The sequence below is a fragment of the Salvia hispanica genome, chromosome 2 (assembly GCF_029641045.1).
Source record: "Salvia hispanica isolate PSC_SH4W2 chromosome 2, Shi_PSC_v1, whole genome shotgun sequence".
NCBI lineage: Eukaryota > Viridiplantae > Streptophyta > Magnoliopsida > Lamiales > Lamiaceae > Salvia > Salvia hispanica.
Window position 1 is genome coordinate 57,342,295 of NC_142693.1, and position 23,495 is coordinate 57,365,789.

General features: G+C 41.8%; 1 protein-coding gene, 1 non-coding gene and 1 pseudogene across 2 annotated transcripts; 2 read left to right on the forward strand and 1 right to left on the reverse strand.

The window, feature by feature from the left end:
• The first annotated feature begins 2,741 nt into the window (after positions 1-2,741).
• Positions 2,742-5,156, forward strand: LOC125194660 (uncharacterized; annotated as a pseudogene).
• LOC148932734 (small nucleolar RNA R71) lies at positions 3,135-3,241 on the reverse strand. Its single transcript, XR_016136097.1, has one exon. It is a non-coding gene; the product is annotated as a small nucleolar RNA R71 (small nucleolar RNA).
• A 1,169-nt stretch (positions 5,157-6,325) lies between the features above and the next one.
• On the forward strand, positions 6,326-7,495 carry LOC148932735 (uncharacterized). The gene has a single exon (XM_089065215.1). The coding sequence runs from the start codon at positions 6,326-6,328 to the stop codon at positions 7,493-7,495; it is 1,170 nt and encodes a 389-aa protein (XP_088921341.1).
• Positions 7,496-23,495: the final 16,000 nt, after the last annotated feature.

The window sequence follows — 23,495 nt, forward strand, 5'->3', positions numbered from 1 at the left end:
ATGATTAGGACAAGCATCCAACAGCCACTTGAAGCGGGACCAATAAAAACTTAGAGACTCATCGTATTCTTGTTTGCACTCCTGAATCTCCTTCTTCAAGGCATTCGTCTTGTTAGATGGAAAAAAGTAATCCAAAAATTCCAGTTTAAAATCCTTCCACGTGTTGATCGAGTCCGGTGGAAGCCTCAGCAGCCAAGTGTTCGCCTCCCCTTTGAGAGCAAACGGAATTGCTCGAAGACGGTAGTCCTCTTCTGTTGCCTCGTTGGGCCGCTTCTGAATGCTGCATAGTTTACTGAACTCGTTCAGAAATTCATAAGGGCATTCGTTCCTCCGCCCAGAGAAGGTAGGTAGAACTCCAAGTACATTCGTCTTGATGTCAATCGACCTCCGTCGTGGGTTCGAGACTATAGTATGAGCGGGTTCACCATCAAGATGTGCGGTGAGCGACCCTATTTCTGGATCGGGGTCTAGTAGGTGAGCCATATCTGGGTCCTTCTCCTCCTCGGTCTCGGAATGCTCTGGTTCGGTTGATGTCCCTAGGTTCTCCTCTGTCGATGAATTCCACTCCTTTTCACTTTCTGACTCGAACGGGAATGGATCTTCCGTTCTCAATCCTGATCTAGTAGTGATGGTAGATGTAGATTCCTTGATTCACCACTCGCACTGGCCACTCCCTGATCCAGATGAGCTTGCCCAGCTTCCAGATTGGAAGCCCGCTTTCATAAACTGTCAGGGAGAAAGAAAATAACAGAAATTAAAATATTTACACCAAATCCTTAATAACAACAAACGCCATCCATTCCCCGGCAACGGCGCCACTTGAAAGGGTTATTTTGTGCTATGGCTGATCAAATAAGAAAATAACAGGTTCCCTAGATCCAGCAAATCCACTAGATCACTCAGCCTAGGAACTCGTGGGTCGCGAGGAATCTGACAAACTCATAGTTTCGTATGGTTTTAGAGGTGTTTAACCCATGTTTTTATTGAATTAAGGTGTTTATAAGAGGTTTTCACCCATATAGTCGTTAATTAGATGAAATAATGAGTTTGTTGGAGTTTTGAAGTAAAAACAGGTTAAAACGGAGCAAAATGGAGCAAATGGACGATTCCAGAGACTTCGCCCGATCGGGCGTTTTTCATCCGAAGAAACGCCCGATCGGGCGTTTTGACGCAGCATTGAAGTCCAGAGAGAAAACCCGATCGGGCTTTTCGCATCCGACAAAAAGCCCGATCGGGTGTTTTGAAGAGCATTGGATTCCAGAGAGAAAACCTGGTCGGGCGTTTCCCGTCTGAGAAAAAACCCGAACGGGCGTTTTGGCACAGCGCGACAATTCCGTGTTGCCCGATCGGGCGTTTTTACCTATTGCCTAACGCCCGATCGGGCGTTTTTACGCAGTATCCGTTTTTGCCCTTTTTCTCTCCAAGTATAAAAGGGGTTCTTCTTCATTTTCGAACCCTAACTTCCCCACACCACAAATTGAGAGAAAAATCGAGAGATTCAAGAGGATTGAAGGCAAGGAGGCTTCATCTTCAAGAGATTGAAGAAGAAAGATCCTCCCCAACATCAAGTCCACCTTAGGGAGTTCTATTATCTTTTCATACTATGTTTTCTTTTGTTGTTCTTGTATTTTCCTTTGTTTTAGCTTCCATTATGAGTAGCTAAGTTCTTATTTAGGGATATTGGTGAAGTTTGTATGGATTCCATGGGATAAACCTTGATTTATGCTTATCTATGCCTTTTGTGGTGGTTTTGTTGGTTATTGTGCTTTTTCATTATCTAATTGATTAGCTACCAATTTGATATGTTTTGTCTAATTTTTGTCATTGAAAGATGCTTGATTAGATTGTTAAAATAGCCAACAACTCCGTGCGTTGTATGTGCTCGAGAGAGGCATAGCTAGAGAGAGGGCTTGGGTCCGTAGGTTGTAGGAGTCGGTTCCGAAGTGTAGGGAGGAGACTCCGACATTAGAGACCGATCAACGCGTTAGGTGCACCCGAGAGGGGGTCTAACCAATTAACCCGACCTTCCTAGCCACACATAGGACTTTTTAGATGAGCATGATCCCTAGGTGAACACCCGTGATCCATACCAACGGATCCATATCCCTACCTTCCCAATTTGAGTGAAAACTACCCTTTTACTTGCTCTATTTTCTATTTTGTTCTTACTTGCGTACTTGTTCTTTGATCTTAGTGTAGAAAAACCAAAAAACCCCTTTTATTAGTCTGGATAGTGTTCGAAATTGCATCGTAGTACTCAAGCCGGCATTTAGTCTTCGAGGATCGATAATTTTACCTTGCCACGTGCTACATACCCCATACACTTTTGGGTGACATATTGATTGTTAATTTAGCACAAGTCAAGTTTTTGGCGCCGTTGCCGGGGACTAATTTGCTTTTGTGTTTGATATTGTGATAAAATAGAGAATACTAGTTTAGACATTTACTTGCTTTATTTAGTTTAGTTTTCTAGTTTAGCTCTAATTTCCCTTTGTTTCCTCTTTTGTGTTGTGTAGGTTTTTATGCTCACGCGCTCAAGGCATCTACCCCTTGAGCCGATTAATTTAGAGATAGAAGCCGCCAATAGAAGAAGAGGAGGACGAAGGAGGAGAGCACGAGCTCAACATCTAGTTGAGCCAATGGAAAATCCAAATGGGAACAACGAGGAAGTACCACCTCCACCTCCACCTCTCCTTAATCAAGACCAAATCATCCTCCAACTACAACAACAAATGGAGGAGATGAGAAGGGAAAGAGAGGAGGAAAGGAGAAGAGAGGCACCGGTTAGAAATGCATTTGGGAATGTTAATATCCCAATGCCACCCATTGATCCGAGAGTGAATGCCAACAACTTTGAGTTGAAGACGGCATTGATCCAATTTGTGGAGCAACGTGTTTTCTCGGGAAGGCCCACGGAGGATCTTAATATGCACTTAGCCAAATTCTTGGAGATTGCCAACACTACCAAGCTTAATGGGGTTCCCGAAGATACAATCAAGCTTAGGCTATTCCCTTTCTCATTGACGGGATATGCTAGAGATTGGTTTGATAACCTTGAGCCGGGCTCGGTTATAAGTTGGGACGACTTAGCCAAAAAGTTCTTGGAGAGGTTCTTCCCTCTTAGCTCTACTCTCAACTTACAAGCGGAGATCTCCCATTTTAAAATGAAGAGCCAAGAGTCTATGTTTGAAGCATGGGAGAGATTTAACGCTTTGTTGAAGAAGTGTCCTAACCATGGGCTATCTCCGGGCCATCAAGTGAGCCTTTTCTATAATGGATGCTCGGAATTTATCAAAAGTCAACTAGACTTTGGTTCGGGGGGATCATTCTTAGACAAGGGGGTCGATGAGTGCAAGAAGATGCTTCAAAGACTTACATACACTAGCAAGAGTTGGAGCTCGGGTCGAGATGGTTCTATGCCGGTGGCTTAGGTTGTTGATTCGGATGCATTCAATCTCCTCAACCAACAAATGATGTTTCTTAATCAAAAGGTGGATAGCCTTAGTTTGGGGGCGGCACCCATTGAAGAGCCTCAACCGCCCGTTGAAGATGTCAATTATATACACCAAGGAGGAAACCAAGGGGGTAATCCAAGGAATTTCAATAATAAATGCCTTAACAATTGGGGTGGTAATTATCAAGGCTACCGCCCACCCTTTAATGCGCATCCGAACCTTTCATATGGAAATCCGAGTAATGCTATCCAACCATCTCCATCTCCTGGATTTGGAGCATCAAGTGGGGCCACCAATGCGCCTAGCACTTCAAAGTCTTCAAGTGATGTTACTAATGAGCTTCTAAAAGCTATAATGGAGAAGACCGATGGGATTATGGAACACTCTACCAAGAGGATTGATAAAGTTGAGACGGCGGTAGTGGAGGTCACCACAAGATTGGGGGCTTTAGAGCATCAAGTGAGTCAAATTGCTCAAGCCGTTGGGAAAATTCACCAACCGGGGCAATTCCCAAGTGCTACAATTCCAAATCCGAAAGATTGCAAGGCAATCTACTTGAGGAGTGGGACAAGTTATGAGAGTCATCCTATGCCCGAAGTGGAAGCTAAGGAAGTACCCGAAGAAGAGAAAGAAGAAGAGGAAATAGAGGTGGAGTCACCTAATATGCCATCCGAGGGTCAACCCGAGGCAATTATTCCTCCCAAGCCCATGGAAGTCAAAATACCATTTCCTCAAGTGGTACACAAGAAGAAATTAGATGAAAAGTTTGCAAAGTTCCTTGAGATCTTCAAAAAGGTGCACCTCAATATACCTCTCATTGAGGCACTCCAACAAATGCCCGGCTATCTCAAATTCTTGAAGGAGATTATGTCAAAGAAGAAGAAGTTAGTTGACTATGAAACCGTGAGCTTGACCGAGAATTGTAGTGCAATCATCCAACAAAAGATGCCGGCAAAGATGAAAGATCCGGGAAGCTTTAACATATCTTGTGTGATCGGGAATGATAGGCAAACTAAGGCCTTGTGTGATTTGGGGGCAAGCATAAATCTTATGCCTTTAAGCTTCTTCCGGAAGTTGAAGTTTGGTGTCTTAAAGCCGACCACCATCACCCTTCAAATGGCGGATAAGTCCGTCAAGTTCCCTAATGGGATCCTTGAAAATGTCTTAGTAAGGGTGAATGATTTTATCTTCCCCGTGGACTTTGTTGTCTTGGATATGAAGGAGGATCCAAATGTTCCTCTCATTCTTGGAAGGCCATTTCTTGCAACCGGGAAATCTTTAATTGATGTCACCAAGGGAGAACTCACCCTTAGGCATGGGAACAAGACGGCCATCCTTTCCATGTTGGATAAGATGAAACGCCATGAAATGGAAGAATCCAAAAGAGTGGAAGAAGTGCATTTGAAGGTAGAAGAATGCAAGGTGATAAATGTTGCACATATAAAAGCTAAGGATGATGAGGTTGAAAAGCCCTTGGAGGAAATCTTGGTTCCTAATTGGTTCTTTGAGCTTGAGAATGAAACAAGTTTGGGGGAGCAAAAGAAAGAGGTGTCAAAATGGGCAAATGGTAAATCTCATGGAGTTGACCTTGGAGAAAATGGCAAGCCTATTTGGTGGAAAAAGCGGCTAAACAAGCTTTATTTGGCCGCAAAAGCTAGGACGGGCCCCGATGAGGTGATCCAAGTGAGCTTGGATCATTAAGTGAAAGCTTGAAGACCGTCGGGCAAACGACGTTAAACAATTGCGCTATAGGGGAGGCAACCCCTAGTAGGTACAATTTTATTTGAGTTTTTATGTTTTTCTTTCGTTTTTTTTAGAAGTTTTCTTAGTGGTTGTTTTGGTGTATCGTTTTAAGTATGTTTAATGCCCATATTACTTTCAAGTTGGGTATGTGTTTGTTTTGTAGTTTTTGGAACAGGAAAATAGGGATGAACGGGTTGAAAAACTGTAGACGGGCGAAGTCGGAACTCAAGGCAGAAAGTTCGCCCGACCGGGCGTTTTAATCGCGAGTCAGAAAAGTCGCCCGAGTCGGGCGTTTGTCAATTGACAGAACGCCCGATCGGGCGTTCTTGCGCAGTATAAATTCGCGCGAGGCAGTCCATTCAGCTGCGCCCGACCTCGACGAACCCTACCCCTAATTTCCGATTTCCGGCCAATTCCACCCATTTCTCTCCACTAATTCAGGTTATATCTTCATAATACCACACTAGCACTTCAATTTCGAATTTTAATCGGAGTAATTAAGTGTTTCCCACAAGTTCAAGGTGTGAAGAAAAAATTGGGGATTTTCGTTTTTAAGCTTCAAAGGTATGAATTCCTCCTCCTTTTTCACTTACCCATGGGGTCTAATCTTGATTATTATTGGTTTAATTGTGTTAAATAGCATTGTATATGATTTAAGTGGTGATATTGGATGATTTGTGAATACATGCTAAACTTTGGAGTAAAGTTGAGGAATCGTGGGTGATTGTGGTTTGAATTGTCATATGTTGCTATTATTTGGATATTGGGAGTAAATTGTTGGTGTGAAGTGATGAATTTGTGGTTCATAGAGTGAAATTTTTGATATTTACATGCTAAACCAAGTTGTAGGGCAAATATATGCATCATTTGAGTTTCACTTTTGGATTTTGTGCTTGTATGTTTTGGTTGTTGATGCATATGCACGATTTGGAGATAATGCCTACGCTTGTTATCTATCTATGTGGAATTGGATAGTGAAGGGTACTCTTTTGTGCATACATGTGATAAGTGTTATGATTTAGGGCAAGTTTGGGGGAGTACCTTCACTTTGGGAAATATGCATTAAATGTGGATGTTTTGGTTACAAATAAGACCTAAATTTTGTCACATTTTCTTTGTAGGTAAGAATGGTACTAAGAGCCGAAGATTGTGATGTGGAGTTACACTCTAGTAACGAAAGGAGAAGGTGGCGGGCACTTGCAAAGCTCGATTATAGAGTATCTAAATTTCCATGCCAGGAGGCCCTCACTCAATTGGGCTTGGCACAGTGTTTTGACGAGCTTTGTGAAGGGGGCCAACTGACGGTGCTCTTCAACGGGGAAAATATTAATTCCTATCAAGTGCTCACGCTAGAGTTTCTCTCCACTTTGGAGGTGGTCACGGATCGAAGGAGGATTAGAGCTATGAAGTTCCGGATGAGAAACGAACCATATGAGTTGACTATGGAGGACTTCAAGGGGATGCATGGGTTCACAGCAGATGATCATAGAGAGCCGAATGATTTTGATAAAAATGCATTTTGGAGGGCGATCACCGGGCTGAATGAGAGCTTTCAAGCCAACAGGGCTAAGACATCGATGATCCGGAACCCTGTGTTGAGGATGATTCAAAAGGCGTGTGTAGGCCACCCGTTTGCCCGATCACAACAAGGCAGCGTGCAACGGGATGAGCTCTTTCTATTATGGAGTCTTCTTCACAAGCGGCCAATCAACCTTGCTCATTACATGATCAAACACCTTGAGCGAGCGTCCAAGAAGGATAAGGGCACACTGTGTTGTGGGGGTGTCATAGGGTCCATTGCACTCCACCTGGGAGTGTACACTGAGGACCTAGTTAGGGATATTGGGGAGTCCTTGATGGACCTCAATTATCTGAGAAGAACGGGATTTATTACAGTGGACCGACGCCGGCGGGCTTATCTTTGTCAGAGAGATGATGATCACTACCCCCTTCCGGACGTGTTGAACACATATGTGAACGGTCCCGACTATACGATAAACTGGAGCATGAATGCCGATTCCCACAGAGCTTGCAAGGCAAACAATCCACCCGTTCTCCCATGGCAGTCATATGACCCTAGTCCGCAGTATGCTGATGACAACCCCTATGTGGAGCTCCCAGATCACATGGTTGGAGTTAAGGAGATGGACAATGAAGAAGTGGATGATGATGAAGAGGAGGTTCCCCGCCACGATGAGGCTGGCACGAGCAATCCGAGGAGATGCGATCGACAAGAGCGAGAGGATGAGGATATGAGCTCTCTCATCGACAGAGTGGCTCGGCTGGAGGTCAGATAGGAGGAGTACTGGGCTCAGAATGAAGCTCGTTGGAGTCAGTATGAGACAAGCTGGAATCAATTCACTGACTTCAACAACACACAATGGGCCAACCTCAATGCCCGGCTCGATGAGTTCCGAGGCTACTGGCAGCATCCGCCCCCTCCTCCGCAATGAAGGTCCATGGGAGATCCACTCTCTTTCAAACTTATCCTAGCTTTGCTTGGGATAAGTTTGGGGGGGTGTCTAGTGGATTCCCTTTTCACCTCTCTCTTTTTGTCGTGGTTTGTTTATGCTATCTTTGCTTTGATTTGGTGATACCCCGGCCTGTACCCCTATTATTTTGACTATATTTGATGATGATGTTTAGGCATGTAACCTTAACTAATGTTGTTCTTTGTTTTTGGATTTTGGTGAATGTTTTCCTTGTTTCACTTATGTTTTTAGGTTTGTTTTTCTTGTGTTTTTTTTTGCGTTTATGTTTTTAGGTTTGCTTTGCTTGTTTTCTTTGTGTGTTCAATAATCTCCCTTGGGTAGAATGCTAGTCGGGTGAGAGAAAGTGATGTTCGAACGAGTGTGAGGATTTGTTGGAGGAGTTGCCAATGATGATTTTGTGCAAAATTTTTTGAAAATCTTGTTGATATGGCTAAGTAACATGTAATTTTCATTTCAAATTGCCTAAAGTGAATTGCATGGTGCCTTGTCTTTTGCCAAAATGACCTTGTGAGAATTAAGCCTATACTATCACTAAATGTGTGTTTTATCTCAAACATGTCATTTGTTTCTAGAACTTGCTCGCGATCTCCTTGAGTCTACATAGTGGCTATAGAGATAAGGGAGGATGTTAGGCCATTTTTATTAGCCAAATCCTAGTTTCACCCACTATGTTATTAATCCTTGTTAGCCCACTTTGAGCCTATAAACCTTTTCTTTGACAAACCGAGGGGTTGGAATTGCCATGTGGTACTTTTGAAAAATCAAATAGAAATGTGGAAGTGGTGTTGGCAAATGAAAAACAAGTTTGTTGAGCTAGAAAAAAAAAAAGAGAAAAGAAAAAAAAAATAGTGATGATACCATGCAAAGCATGGAGAAAAAAAAAGAGAGAAAAATAAGGGAAAGAAAAGAAAAGAAAAGAAAAATGAAAGAAAAAAATGGTGAATAATTGACATTGGGTGAAAAAGGATGCCTTGAAAGTTGAAAAAGAAGCATTGAACAAAAGTGGAATGTTGGTAGATGAGAAGAGTCTAGGCAAAGCCTAGTACTAGCTAAGATTGGGGAAGAAAGTTGGTGAAGTTGAATATGTCATATCTTGGGGATTAAAGTCACTTTAGCCAAAAATTACCTCACCTATCCAAAGAGCCTACATTACAACCTATAGAAAAGACCTTTCGGACCTTAGATCTTTAACCACACCGTAGTAGAGGAGAGTGTAGATTTCGAGCAAGCATATGGTAAACGATGCATGATTTGATGATTTGAGAGTTATGTCATGAGCCATACACTTTGAGAGTGAGTGAAATTTCTAAAATGCACATTGCATTTTCTCCTTGTGAGGGCAAATTGGCAAGGTTAAGTACATGATAGTAGCTTGAAGCAATACTTTATAATGTTACACTTGTCTACGAGGCCATTGATACTTGTTGATTACTTTATTTCTACTGAGGCAATGATGACACTCCAACATCCTTACATGAGTTTGTCTTCTTATTTTCTTCTTCTTGTTTAGGGACAAACAAGTGTTTAAGTTTGGGGGAGTTGACAAACTCATAGTTTCATATGGTTTTAGAGGTGTTTAACCCATGTTTTTATTGAATTAAGGTGTTTATAAGAGGTTTTCACCCATATAGTCGTTAATTAGATGAAATAATGAGTTTGTTGGAGTTTTGAAGTAAAAACAGGTTAAAACGGAGTAAAATGGAGCAAATGGACGATTCCAGAGACTTCGCCCGATTGGGCGTTTTTCATCCGAAGAAACGCCCGATCGGGCGTTTTGACGCAGCATTGATGTCCAGAGAGAAAACCCGATCGGGTGTTTTGAAGAGCATTGGATTCCAGAGAGAAAACCCGGTCGGGCGTTTCCCGTCCGAGAAAAAACCCGACCGGGCGTTTTGGCACAGCGCGACAATTCCGTGTTGCCCGATCGTGCGTTTTTACCTATTGCCTAACGCCCGATCGGGCGTTTTTACGCAGTATCCATTTTTGCCCTTTTTCTCTCCAAGTATAAAAGGGGTTCTTCTTCATTTTCGAACCCTAACTTCCCCACACCACAAATTGAGAGAAAAATCGAGAGATTCAAGAGGATTGAAGGCAAGGAGGCTTCATCTTCAAGAGATTGAAGAAGAAAGATCCTCCCCAACATCAAGTCCACCTTAGGGAGTTCTATTATCTTTTCATACTATGTTTTCTTTTGTTGTTCTTGTATTTTCCTTTGTTTTAGCTTCCATTATGAGTAGCTAAGTTCTTATTTAGGGATATTGGTGAAGTTTGTATGGATTCCATGGGATAAACCTTGATTTATGCTTATCTATGCCTTTTGTGGTGGTTTTGTTGGTTATTGTGCTTTTTCATTATCTAATTGATTAGCTACCAATTTGATATGTTTTGTCTAATTTTTGTCATTGAAAGATGCTTGATTAGATTTTTAAAATAGCCAACAACTCCGTGCATCGTATGTGCTCGAGAGAGGCATAGCTAGAGAGAGGGCTTGGGTCCGTAGGTTGTAGGAGTCGGTTCCGAAGTGTAGGGAGGAGACTCCGACATTAGAGACCGATCAACGCGTTAGGTGCACCCGAGAGGGGGTCTAACCAATTAACCCGACCTTCCTAGCCACACATAGGACTTTTTAGATGAGCATGATCCCTAGGTGAACACCCGTGATCCATACCAACGGATCCATATCCCTACCTTTCCAATTTGAGTGAAAACTACCCTTTTACTTGCTCTATTTTCTATTTTGTTCTTACTTGCGTACTTGTTCTTTGATCTTAGTGTAGAAAAACCAAAAAACCCCTTTTATTAGTCTAGATAGTGTTCGAAATTGCATCGTAGTACTCAAGCCGGCATTTAGTCTCCGAGGATCGATAATTTTACCTTGCCACGTGCTACATACCCCATACACTTGTGGGTGACATATTGATTGCTAATTTAGCACGAGTCAGAATCCCGGTCGTCGGACACACAAAGCACTTTTTCTTTCAAAAAAAACCCTCAACCACTTTACTAAACCTAGTATAGGGAAGTAGGGATCGATCCCACAGAGAAGGATGCGTAAGACTCATAATCAAGGATTTGGGAGTGTTTTTGGTGTTGGCTGCTGCCACGCATTTTCTTGGGTTGAGGAAAATTAAAATTAACTTGACTTGGGAACCTAAAAAAAACTTAACCTAACAGCTAGACCTAGGAAATAAATCTACGGTGGGGACCATGTCTAAAAAAGCAAGGTACGACTGAAAAGTTGGCAGAATAACTAACTCTCGTACTAACTGACAGTGACATCGTCTTTTACAACCAAATTTGCGTAAAAAAAAACTTCTTAAGAGAAACAGCATGAGTAAACAAAAACAGAGCTACTGACTTGAAATCAAATTTATGCATAATAAACGAAGAACTTGGCAGATCTGCATACCCTAGACGAAGTGAAATAGAAACCAAGAAGAAATAAAACAAATCTATTGAACTACTGTCTTTCCACAAGCCAAATCCAACCTCAGACGCTAAATCCACTCCGGATCCAAGCGTCCGACATGAACTCCAAACAGAAGAAACTCTCCATCACGTCAGATTTTACAAATAAGAACTCCGAATACTCAAACAACCACAAATCTGTCACCAAACTCCACATCAAACACCTTAACAACAAAATAAACAGAGATTGACATAGCAATTGAAGAATTAAGCTAAAAGCAGAGAGATATATGCAAAATGACCTGAAATTAAACAACTAAACGCAGATCCATGAACGGTAAAACAGTTAAACATCATCAACATCAAGGTCGACTCCCAAAAGTGAAGTTCGACGGCGGAAATTAGCAAAAACAACTGAAATTAAAAGTAATTGTATCTTCGCCCTCACTAGGACGGTGTTGCCAAGCACGAAATCTCCTAGAAAGTACCCTCCCGATCACGATTCCCCCAGATTCATTTCCAAGTGTGTGTAAAGTGTATAAGCTAAGAACAGTAAAAAACTATATCTTCTGTGTTGCATGCTCTTCTCTATATATAGGCGTTTGAGTGGGCCCAGCGAGGTATAGATAATGACTTTGTTGCCCTCAGCTGTAAACTCCTTTGTCACGCCACTTTTCCTTGTAAATTCTGCTCATTTCATTCATTTCTCTCGCTATACCATCTCCTTCATTACTTCCTTGATCTAGCGATTTTCTTCACACACCTGGCTTAGGAAACGTGTTAGACCCAGCAAATTATAACATTTTTTTCGCACATACCGATGCATGAAATTAGCCTTATCAGTATGCATCCTAACTAAATTTCTGAGTTTTGTTCTACTTCTTCCATGGATTTAAGCATGTTTTGGATGAATTGTTCGGTGAAAACTCTTATTTTATGATGGGGGATGGTTGTGTATGCTTATTTATGAATTTCCATGGTGATATTGTGTTTTGGTGATAAGTTTTGAAACTTTGTGAATAGTGATTCATTCTTGTTCCTACTTGTTTTTATGTTGCAATCATGTTCATAGCATTATGAGGCTATTATTACTTCCATGAATTGCAATACTTTGGTATCCTATAGAGATTGTTGATATGTATTGATCTACTGTTGATACGTCTCTGCATGGGGGATGAATTCACGTTGGGGGATGGATTTGTGTTTCCTAGTTTGGATAATTATGTTCTATATGTTTCCACGCTACCATCTAGGAAGTTTTATACACCTAAGCTTGCACTTACATGTCTTACATGTTGATTATAAGAGTGCAAATTTGGGGAAACCTTTGATTTTCCCATTATTGGTATACTTTGTAATTGTTGTACTTCTCGTTTGTAGGAATATGGGATCAAAGGGAAAGCCCGAGAACGCGAAGAACTACGGCATTAGCCTTGCCTCGGACGAGCAAAAGGCTATGTGGAAGAAGTTGTCGGCACGAGAGTCGGCGCCTTCGCGGTATCCCCACGATTTCCCTCTTCAAACTTTGGGGATCGCGGAGGACTTTTGGGCATTATGTGATGTAGGTGACGGGAATGGCCTCCGGTACATGTTTGAGAGGAAGTGGCTGTCGTTTAGTAAGTATGCTCTCGAGTTCCTAAGCTCGTTGAAGGTCACAAAGGATCGCCGGCAAAACATCCCGCTTAGCATCGATTTCCGCCTAGGCAACCGATGGCACTCGCTCACCATGGAGGAACTCTGCGGAATCTTCCATTGCTTCAACCCTGACCCCGAGACCGATAATGAATATGATTTTGATGAGGTTTGGGGTGCGATGACGAATGAGCATGAGCATGTGATAAGTCTAATTTCATGCATCGGTTATATAGTGAAAAGCATTACATTTTGCTGGGTCTAACACGGTTTATAAGCCAGGTGTGTGACAGAATCGCTAGATCCAGGAGATGCTGAAGGAAACAGTCTAGCGAAGAAATGAAGTAGAAGTGAGCAGAATCTAAGGAAAAGAAGGCTAGAAGAAGGGAGTCAATAGCTGAGGGCAACAAAGTCTATCTCTACCTCGCTGGGCCCCACTTCAACGCCTATAAATAGAGAGGCATGCAACACACAAGATATTACTTTTTTTCGTTCACTCTTAGCTCACACTCAACACACACTTGGGAAATGGGAGTTCTGGGGTAGTTTTAGGTTTCAAGGGGTCAAATTCTTCAGAGAAATTCCGTCGTAACACCGTCCGCGTGAGGGCGAAGATACAATCTATTTACTTTCAGTTCTTTTGCACTCTATTTCGTTCGAACTTCACTTTTGGAAGTCGATTTGGCTGTTGATGTTATTGATTATCTATGCATTTCTTAGTTGCCGTTATATTTGTGTTATTTCGTGTTGATCTACGTTGATCCTACTGTTAAAAGTTTTTATTTCGGCAAGTTGCATGTTGATCTCTGTTTTTGTTACTTTAGTGCTCGATCTGGGAATTTGGCTGTAGATCTGCGGTGTTGTTGTTGATCGGAGGTTGTTGGTTGAATCTGAAGTTATGAAATGTTTCTTTTGGTTGGAGTTTGTGTCGGATGCTTGGATCCGGAGTGGATTTAGCGTCCGAGGTTGGATCTGAACAGAGGAAGTCGAGTTATGCATGGATTTTGAGTTTTCGGTTTGCTTTCTGTTTAGCTTCGTCTAGCATCCATAGATCTGTTTAGTTCTTAATTGTTCTTCATTTAAATTGTGAAAATCCAGTCTGCTCTGTTCCGATTTCGCTCATGCTGTTTTCTTCTGAGTTTTTATGCTAATTGGTTGGAGAAGATGATGTCGATGTTAGTTAGTACCTTAGTTAGTTGTTTTTCCAGCTTTTTGTCCGTACTCTGCTTTTTCAGTTATGGTCCCCACTGTCAGTTTATTTCCCAGGTTTAGTTAATTAGAATAGTTTCCCAGATCTAGTGATTGTTCGGTTCTAGTTTACGTGCATGCTTTCGTTGTTTCGCCTAGATCTAGCCGTTAGCGTAGCAGTTTAAAATCCCAAGTTTAAGTTTAATTTCCTCAACCCAAAAAAATGCGTGGCAGCAGCCAACCCAAAAATAATTCCCAAATCCTTGAGCATGATTATTACGCATCCATCTCTGTGGGATCGATCCCTACTTCCACTTTTTAGTAAAGTGGTTGAGGGTTTTTGAAGAAGTGCTCTGTGTGTCCGACGACCAGGATTTTCCGACGACCAGTGAGTTCCTAGACCGTGTGATCTAGCGGATTTGCTGGACCTAGGAAACCTGTTATTTTCTTTCTGTGCACACAGTGACTACCCACACACTAGTTGTGTCGTTCTTCAGCATGCCGCGGGCTATGCAAAGTCTTCCTCAATCCGCAACCCGGTTTTGCGGTACCTCCACCGAGCCATGACCCAACTTATGTTTGCTAGGGTCGACGGGGGAAGTGTCTCCCAAACGGAGTTAAATGTGATTTGGTGTCTCCTCAACAAGAAGGGATTCGAATATGGAACCCTCTTTACTATCTATGTGGATCGGATCACGAAGAAGGATGGCGGCGTCATATGTTGTGGTGGTTTGATCACGGCAATCGCCGAGCATTTGGAGGTGTCTTTCGCGGGTTTGACGGAAGATGGCGGGGAGCGCTTCATCACTTATGAGGTGCTATTTTCAGTGGGGCTCTTCAAGACCGATTATTGGGGGCAAGGATTTTCCTACAAATGGCGGGGGATCACTTCCCCGTTCCCATCCCGAAGTTGACTAAGGTCGACGTTTGGGCGAACCAAGTCAATTGGAAGCTCAACACCCCGGCGCACCGAATAGCCATTGAGGCTAACCCCGTCAATGGGGAATTTAGGAAGAGGAACATCCCGGCTCGCATCCCCATCTTTGAGGCCGATGAGGACTCCGCCTTCGATGCTATCGATCACTACACCGGACAGACCGCGGCGGACCGCCACCTGGGCGTATTTTTCCAGCGCGATTTTTCCAAAGTTTCTCAACTTTCACCAGGTCAAGCCTCGCCACAAGAATTTTCAAGGTACTTTTTTTTCAGTAGTTCACTCACGTCCCTACCGACTCTGCAAACTTATTTTACACTGTGTTGTAAATAAGTTTGGGGGGATGAAGTGGTGGACCGTGAGTTTAGGATTTTCCTTTTTGTTTTAAAGTTTTTGTTTTTGTTTCAATAACCCCGTAGGTGAATTTTGTGTTCTAAAAAATATTTTCTTGAATCCATGTCGTGAACTTAACATGAAGAACTTAGAAACACGCATGCTTAGGGACACACTTTAGATTGAGTTGCCGATGATATTACATTCCATCTATGTTTAAGTGTGGCTTAACGTTTTGATTTGATGGTTTGGTGAAAAGGTGCATAATTAGTGAATTGCTTGTTCGCCTTGAATCATGCTTATACCTTGTGAGGATTTGAGCTTATTATTTCATTCTTGTGTGATTTATCTGCATTCATGTATTTGTTTCTAGAACTTGCTCCTAGTCTTGCCTAAGTTTACATAGTGTTTAAGTTGATTTAGGAGGATGATTGGCCATCTTTTCTTAGCCTATTTTTATCCAAAATTTTGACCGTCTCAAAAATTCAAAAATTTTCCCTTTGGAGCCAAGTTTGAGCCTTTAAGCCTATTCTTTGGAAGCCAAAATAATGGGGGCAATTCCTTGGGTTAGTTAGTTTTTGCTATCTTATTTTGTAAAGGAATTGGAGAGATAAGGAGAAAAGTATAAAAAGTAGTGTGCTTAATATAAAGAAAGTACAAGTTGTGAAATTGAGAAAAATTCCAAATATGTGCTTGATCTTAGAAAAAAAAAAGAAAGGATGTGTAAGAAAGAAAAAAAAAAGAGAAAAAATGTGTGAAAGGTTGTGAAAAGAAAAGAAAATCAAAGGTTTGGAAAGTGAGTTGAAGGAGATAAATAAAGTGTTAAAAGTGCCTTGGGTTTAGAAAAGTGGAGTTATCTTTACTCTACTTGGGATATTTTTATTTTTAGTCACTTTTTAGCCAAATATTCCTCACCTAACAAAGAGCCTACATTACAACCAAAGATAAAGACCTTTCGGACTTTTGAAGCTTAATCACATTTAGTAGAGGAGGGAGTAGACTTTGAGCAAGCCTATGGTAAACTTTGCATGATGTATGATTTGAGTGCTTATGTACACATAATCCTTATACACTTTGAGAGTGAGAGAACACTTCCCATCTTTGGAAGTTAGCCACGTGCGAGGGCTTGAATTCAAGGTGTTCCACGAGTTAGTAATGAAAGTGCACTAATAAGTTTTGCTTGATTTCATTGTGTTAATACATGTTTAAACTGTTCTTCCATCTTTTGAGGCAATTATGACATCTAGTCCTTGTGCATTCCGTGCGTCTATTCTTGTGTCTTTATTGTTTTGTTCGAGGACAAACAAAAATGTAAGTTTGGGGGAGTTGATACGCTCGGATTTTGCACTGTTTTAAGACCATTATTTGGTCCGTTTTTTGTGTCAAAGTCACTCTACACATCCATTATTTGCATATTTTGTCTATTTCGGTATTTTGACGTGTTTTGTGAGAAATGTGCATAAATGAGCCGAAAAAGGGAGCCAAAACGCCAAGTTTGGGAATCTGGAGTCAGACGGCGACCGGCGACCGTCGCGGATGTGTGCGGCAACCGCCGGCGCCCGGCGGGCAGATCAATGCAGCGGTCGCCTCGGAAAAATGTGCTTGGAAGAGAAGTCTCGTCCGGCGACCGCCGAAAGATGTGCAGCGGTCCGCTGCCGAGGGAACGGACTCTCTGGACTCCAACGCGGCGACCGCCGGCCAAGGTGCGGCGGCCCGCCGGAGAAAGGCGGCGAATCCGAGAAGCCCTAGATTTGCGCCCAGTTTTACCATATTTTGGAGATATTTTCCTTCTACAACAAGGCATGGCTTTCCCCTATAAATAAGACCTCAAGCTTCATCAAAGAGAGAGAACTTCTACTTGCAAAATACTTCATAGAGATCAAGACCTAGAGTACTTCATTGGTGCAAGGAGTTGGAGAAGGATTTCAAGAACATCAAGAACGACAAGGATTCAACCCACGGGTTTTATTTGCTTTAGTTTTATGTTCAAATTGTCTTCCCTTCAATCTATGTTTTTAGCTTATTCAATTATGTGTAACTAAACTCATAGGATTCTAGGGATGTGTTAGTAACGACTTTGGTTATACAAATTCCTTTTTCTATCTAATATCCGTTTTGTTTTTACTTTGTTTCTTCCCTAAGTAGTTTCAATGCTGCATGATTGAGTGACACAATCGTGTATGATTTAATATAACTCGCTTCATAACTGTGACAGAGTTCTAGCGAGTTAGATTCACTTAGTAGACACTACAATTAGTTTCCCTTAAAACGGCACTGTTAATTGAGAGTGAGGACTTTTCAAGGGTCTTAGGAGCTTTTTGGAGTTAAGTGTTAGGATTGACAACCCTAATCTTGTAATCAACATTTGTTTCGCATGAGCATAAGCTAGGTGACTCGTCCTTTCAAAGTATAAACTGTGCTAGGGTATTGTAGTTGGAATTTTATATAACCATAACTGTGAACACACATCCCTGGGATTCCCTTATCTCTATCGTCTTTCACTGTGTTTTATTCGCTTTTTAGTTGGTCTATGCTTTCTATTGTTTTTAGTTTTTCAAAAGTTTTCAAAACCCAATTGTTTTCCAGATAGTATTTGAGTCTTAGTAGAGGATAGACACTTTGTGTTCGTCTTCCCCGTGTTCGATATCCGGTACTAACCTTTAGTTATACTATATATAATCTGTATACTTGCAGGTTTATTTAGTGTTAATAAAAAGTGCATCATTTAGACAAGACATTTGTCTTATCTCAATTATCACAATCACGAAGGTTACAATAGAGAGCTTTAATCATTGCTTTCTTATATTCGTCATCATGAGACAAATACAATCTAGAGCCTAAATAATAAAAAAACAACATCATACAACTCCAATAAGAAGTTTGACAAGCATAAATTGAGAGCATACAACAGTAACGATGGAAACGTGATATTTAATTGAGTAATGTGTCCATGTGACCAAGTGACATATGAACTACAAATATATAAGTCTAATTCAATTGTTGAATACCTACCGGTGAATTGACCTAAAAAATTATAACATTTTGACCCAACACAAGTTTTAAGAAATGTAATAGAAAGTGTGTTGCAAAAGTTAATGGAAAGTGTGTCGCAAAAGTTAATGGTTACAATAGAGAGCTTTAATCATTGCTTTCTTATATTCGTCATCATAAGGCTCGTTTCATGCATTGGTTTAGGGTTAAAATTCTGTGCATTTGGGGCGCTAATGTGCGTTTATGAGTTCAGGTGCGTAGTAAATCTGCCGGACCTAGGAGTTGCTGTTACCGGACCTGGCAGATGTAAAAGAGATGGAATTGAAGTAAAAATCAGAAGTCGTCGTTCGGACCTGGGAGAATCAAAAGTTGGCGACATGAGCAGAATGGAGCGAGAGCAGATTATTTTAAAGAGTCTTACTCAAGGGCAAGAGCGTCAAATCACCAGAGGGATATGATAAGGCTAATTTCATGCATCGGTTATATGGTGAAAAGCGTTATAATTTGCTGGGTCTAACATGTTTCCTAAGCCAGGTGTGTGATAAAATCGCTAGATCGAGGGAATGCTGAAGGAAACGGTCTAGCAAAGGAATGAAGTGAAGTGAGCAGAATTCAAAGGAAAAGAAGGCGTGACGGAGGGAGTCAGTAGCTGAGGGCAACAAAGTCTATCTATACCTCGTTGGGCCCCACTCCAACGCCTATATATAGAAGAGCATGCAACGCACAAATCATCACTTTTTTACTCTCTTTTAGCTCACACACATAACACACACTTGGGAATGAGAGATCTGGGGTAGTTCGGGTTACGAAAGGGTTCATTTCTTTAGAAAGTCTCAGTTGCAACACCGTCCGCGTGTGGACGAAGATACAATCTCTTTTAATTTCAGTTGTTTTGCACTTTTGCGGTCGAACTTCACTTTCGGGAGTCGACTTGGCTGTTGATGTTACTTGTTATCTTTTCGCTTCTGTTGGTTTGCGTTTAGTTGTGATATTTCAAGTTGATTTACGTAGATCTTGCTGCTGAGAGTTTATTTTAACAAGTTTTATGTCGATCTCTGTTTTATTTTGATGTTGTGGTACTCGATGGGAATTTGGTGATAGATCTGTGGTTTGTTGACTGATTGGAGGTTGTTGTTTAAATCTGAAGTGATGAAGTGTTTCTGTTAGGTGGAGTTTGTGTCGGATGCTTGGATCCGGAGTGGATTTAGCGTCTGAGGTTGGATCCGGAGTGGATTTAGCGTCTGAGGTTGGATCCGAAGTGAGAAAAGGAAGTTGTTGGATGGATTTGAGTTTTATGCTTGTTTCCTGTTTTACTTCGTCTAGCATCTGTAGATCCGTTTAGTTCTTCGTTGTTATGCATCAATTTGATTTAGATTTAGTTTGCTCTGCTCTGATTTCGTTCATGTTGTTTTTCTTATGAGTTTTTACGCAATTTGGTTGAAGAAGATGATGTCGCTGTTAGTTAGTACCCGAGTTAGTTATTCTGCCAGCTTTTCGTCCGTACCCTGCTTTTTCAGTCATGGTCCCCACAGTCAGTTTGTTTCCTAGGTCTAGGTAATTAGAGTAGTTTTCTTAGATCAGGTAATTGAGTAGTTAATTTTCTTTGCAACGTTCTCTTGTTATTTCACCTAAGTCTAGCTATTAGCGTAGTAGTCTTAAAATTCTCAAGTCAAGTTTAATTTGTTTTCCTCAACCCAAGAAAAATGCATGACAGCAGCCAACACCAAAAACAAGTCCAAATCCTTGAACATGATTATTACGCATCCTTCTCTGTGGAATCGATCCCTACTTCCCTATACTAGGTTTAGTAAAGCGGTTGAGGGTTTTTGAAAGAGTGCTCTGTGTGTCCGACGACCAGGATTTCCTACGACCAACGAGTTCCTAGACCGCGTGATCTAGTGGATTTGCTGGACCAAGGGAACCTGTTTATTTCCTTCTGTGCGCACCGTGAACACAAAATCGTACTTTCAGGATACCCTAGGGATCAGAGCATCACATATATAAGGAGCTCAACCTTGAAGAACAAGACGGCCACTTCTACACTTTCATAGCTCTAGCTTTCGTTCCATGCTTTAGTTCCACACTTCAAATTTCTCATTTCATCTACTGCGCACTTGGAGATGGAGGATTCTGGCCACCCTGGTTCTCATCATTGTTATTTTGCTGCTGTGTAACACCGCCTTGTGAAGGCGAAGAAACAATTTTTACTTGCTTTCGTTTAGTACTTGTTGGTTTTAAGTTCGCAACTCTAGTTTCCGACTTTGATCTGCTGGATTTGAACCTATTTCTCTTTATTATGGAAGTTTATGTTGGTTTTTGTTGGATCTCGTTGAGTTGATCTTTATTTCTTGCTTTTTAGCTTTCGTTCTTGTTTATTGTTGGATGTTTGGAGCTGAAATCTGTTGGTTTGTTGATGGAGGTTGGGGATTTTCGTATGGAGATGTCTGGATTTGTTGAAACGCGGTGTATTTGAGTTGGAGTTTCGCGTATTTGGTGTTTGCTGTTTACGTTGTGCATGATTATGGCTATTCACTTTCTGTTTCTGCATCCTTTAGGTCCAGTAGTGTAGATCTGTTAGTTTAGGCTTTAATTTCTTGTTTTAAGTTTAGATCTAAGGTTTGCTCTGTTTTCATGGTGTTTAATACTCTGTTTTATTTGCTATTCTCGTTTGATTCCCGAAGAAGATGAAGTTGTTGGTAGTTAGAACCAGATCTGCTTTATGTCAGTACTTTTCAGCATGTACTTTACTTTTCTGCATTGTCCCCTAGACCCTGTCAGTACGATCTGCTTTGTCCTTTTAGTTTTCTGCATGCTTTTCCAGACCCTGGTAGTTTAAGGAAACTTGTCTTTACTTTTCGCTTTATGCTTGTCTGTCAAAATTAGGAAAGTCTGTCTAGTTAAGTTTACTCCAGTTGTTTTAGAACTTTAAAATATCTCAGTTTTTCTAAGTCATGCATGTTCCATACGCTCTCGTTTCTTAGACCCAATAGGTAGAGTAAAGTTTTTCCTGTCTCTCAGACCCGGTAGTTTTAAGTTCTCGACCCACAAAATTACGTGGCAGCAGCCAGCCCCCCTTTTTCCCAAAACATCCTCAAATGCAGTTTCGTAACACCTTCGTCCTCGTGAGATCGATCCTTTACTTCCCTGTGCTAAGTTGTAGTGTAGTGGGTTGAGGTTTTTGAAGGAATAGAGTGCACCCAACGACCCCTTTCTGATTGTTTCATGATCTTCTAGCCTGTGAAGTCTAGTCGAATCCTCTGGACATGTTAGATCGAGTGAATATCACACAGCACACACTGCACTCAAAAAAGCCTGACTCTTCAAAATGGCGCCGTTGTCGGGGATGCATGGTGTTATTTGTGTGTTTGCGAATGTTTTGGTGTAAATAGTTTATTTACTATGTGTTCTTTTGTTTCTTTTTTCAGTTTATGAACAGGAGCTACCAGTTCGGACACTGGAACAACTCACCTGGTTGGAGAAGCGCCCAGATTAGTTGGCGGGTCAAGGTTGCGATATTCCCAGTTACCACCAGATCGGGGCTTACAACAGGGGATCCAGTTCACCTGAGTTTGGAGAGCGACGATATTCCTGGATTACTTTTTCCCTTCTAACAAAACGAATGCTCTTAAGAAGGAGATCCAGGAATGTGAGCAAGAATATGATGAATCGTTGAGTCAATACTGGTCTAGATTTAAGGGGTTGCTCGATGCTTGCCCAAACCACAGGATGATGGAAGCCGAAACCTACTATCTATTCCATAAAGGGGCAAAACCTGAGTCCAAAGACTTAATGAACACCGCTAGTGGAGGAAATTTCACCAAGAGGAAGGTGAGCGAGGGCCGAGTGATACTGGGAAGATTAATTGATGCAAAAAAGGCATACCATTCACCTCGTACCATCCTAAGGAGAGGGAGTGCAGATGCAGTAACAGTGTAAAGTGAAGAAAGAGTGGATGCCCGAGTGGATGCAAGGATGGATGTTAGAATGGAGCAGCTGGAGAAGACTATTCTAACTGCCCTAGGGAAGAACGATTCACCGGATCCAACAGAAAAAGATAAACAAGCACTGGGTCCAGGTTACAGTTATTGCGGATCTCAAGGAGGGATGGATTGTCCAGCCCATATAAATGTTGTAGGAAATTGGAACCAAAATAATCAGGGCAGTAATTGGAACCAGTGAAAAATTAAAGACGCTCCATGGAGGGACAATCCATGCTTCAGGTGGTCCGATGGAAATCAAAACCCTCAATTCCAGATTACTAACTCAGAACGAAACCAAGGGAACCAATCCAACTGGTCCGGAAGGAATCAAGAGGGACAGGGCAACTGGAATCAAGGAGCACAAGGTAATTGGAGTCAAGGAGGTCAAGGAAATCAAACCAACTGGAACAATAGGAATCAAAATCTCCAGAAGAAACTCGATCCCAACATGAGAGAGGAAGTCTTAAAAGAAGTATTGAAGCTGTTGGCCCTAGGAATCATATACTCCATTCCCGATAGTGAGTGGGTGAGTCCTGTCCACATGGTGCGGAAGAAATCAGGAATACAAGTAGTCAAGAATGACCGTAACGAGCTTGTGCCCACAAGGTTAGTCACGGGGTGGAGAATGTGCATAGACTACAGGAAACTTAATGCGGCCACACGCAAGGATCATTTCCCGCTACCCTTCATCGACCAAATGCTGGAAAGGTTGGCGGGAAAGCAATACTTCTGCTTTCTAGATGACTACAGTGGATACTTCCAAATCTATGTCAATCCGGAGGACTAGGAGAAAACCACATTTACCTGCCCCTTTGGAACATACGCCTACCGGAGAATGCCTTTTGGTCTGTGCAACGCACCTGGGACATTTCAGTGATGCATGATGAGCATTTTCTCGGATCTACTGGAGGACTGCATAGAAATTTTTATGGATGATTTCACCGTTTATGGAGATTCTTTCGAGACTTGCCTGAGGCACCTGGATATTGTTTTGGAGAGATGCAGGAAGAAGAACCTGGTGCTGAACTATGAGAAATGCCACTTTATGGTCAAGGAAGGGATAGTACTGGGACATGTTGTTTTTGAGAGGGGGCATCGAGGTAGATCAAGCAAAGGTGGAGGTAATCTCTAAGCTTCCACACCCAACGAATCAGAAGGAAATTCGAGGATTCTTGGGGCATGCAGGGTTCTACCGAAGGTTCATTAAAGACTTCGCAAAAGTCGCCCAGCCCCTGACAAGACTTCTCCAGAATGATGTGGAGTTTGAGTTTGATGATAAGTGTAAAAAAGCCTTCCAGTTACTCAAGGATCGTCTGGTCACGGCTCCGATAATCCGCTC

Excerpts from the sequence above, each read along its gene's own strand:
- LOC148932735 (XM_089065215.1), top strand. The coding sequence starts at position 6,326 with ATGGTACTAAGAGCCGAAGATTGTGATGTGGAGTTACACTCTAGTAAC.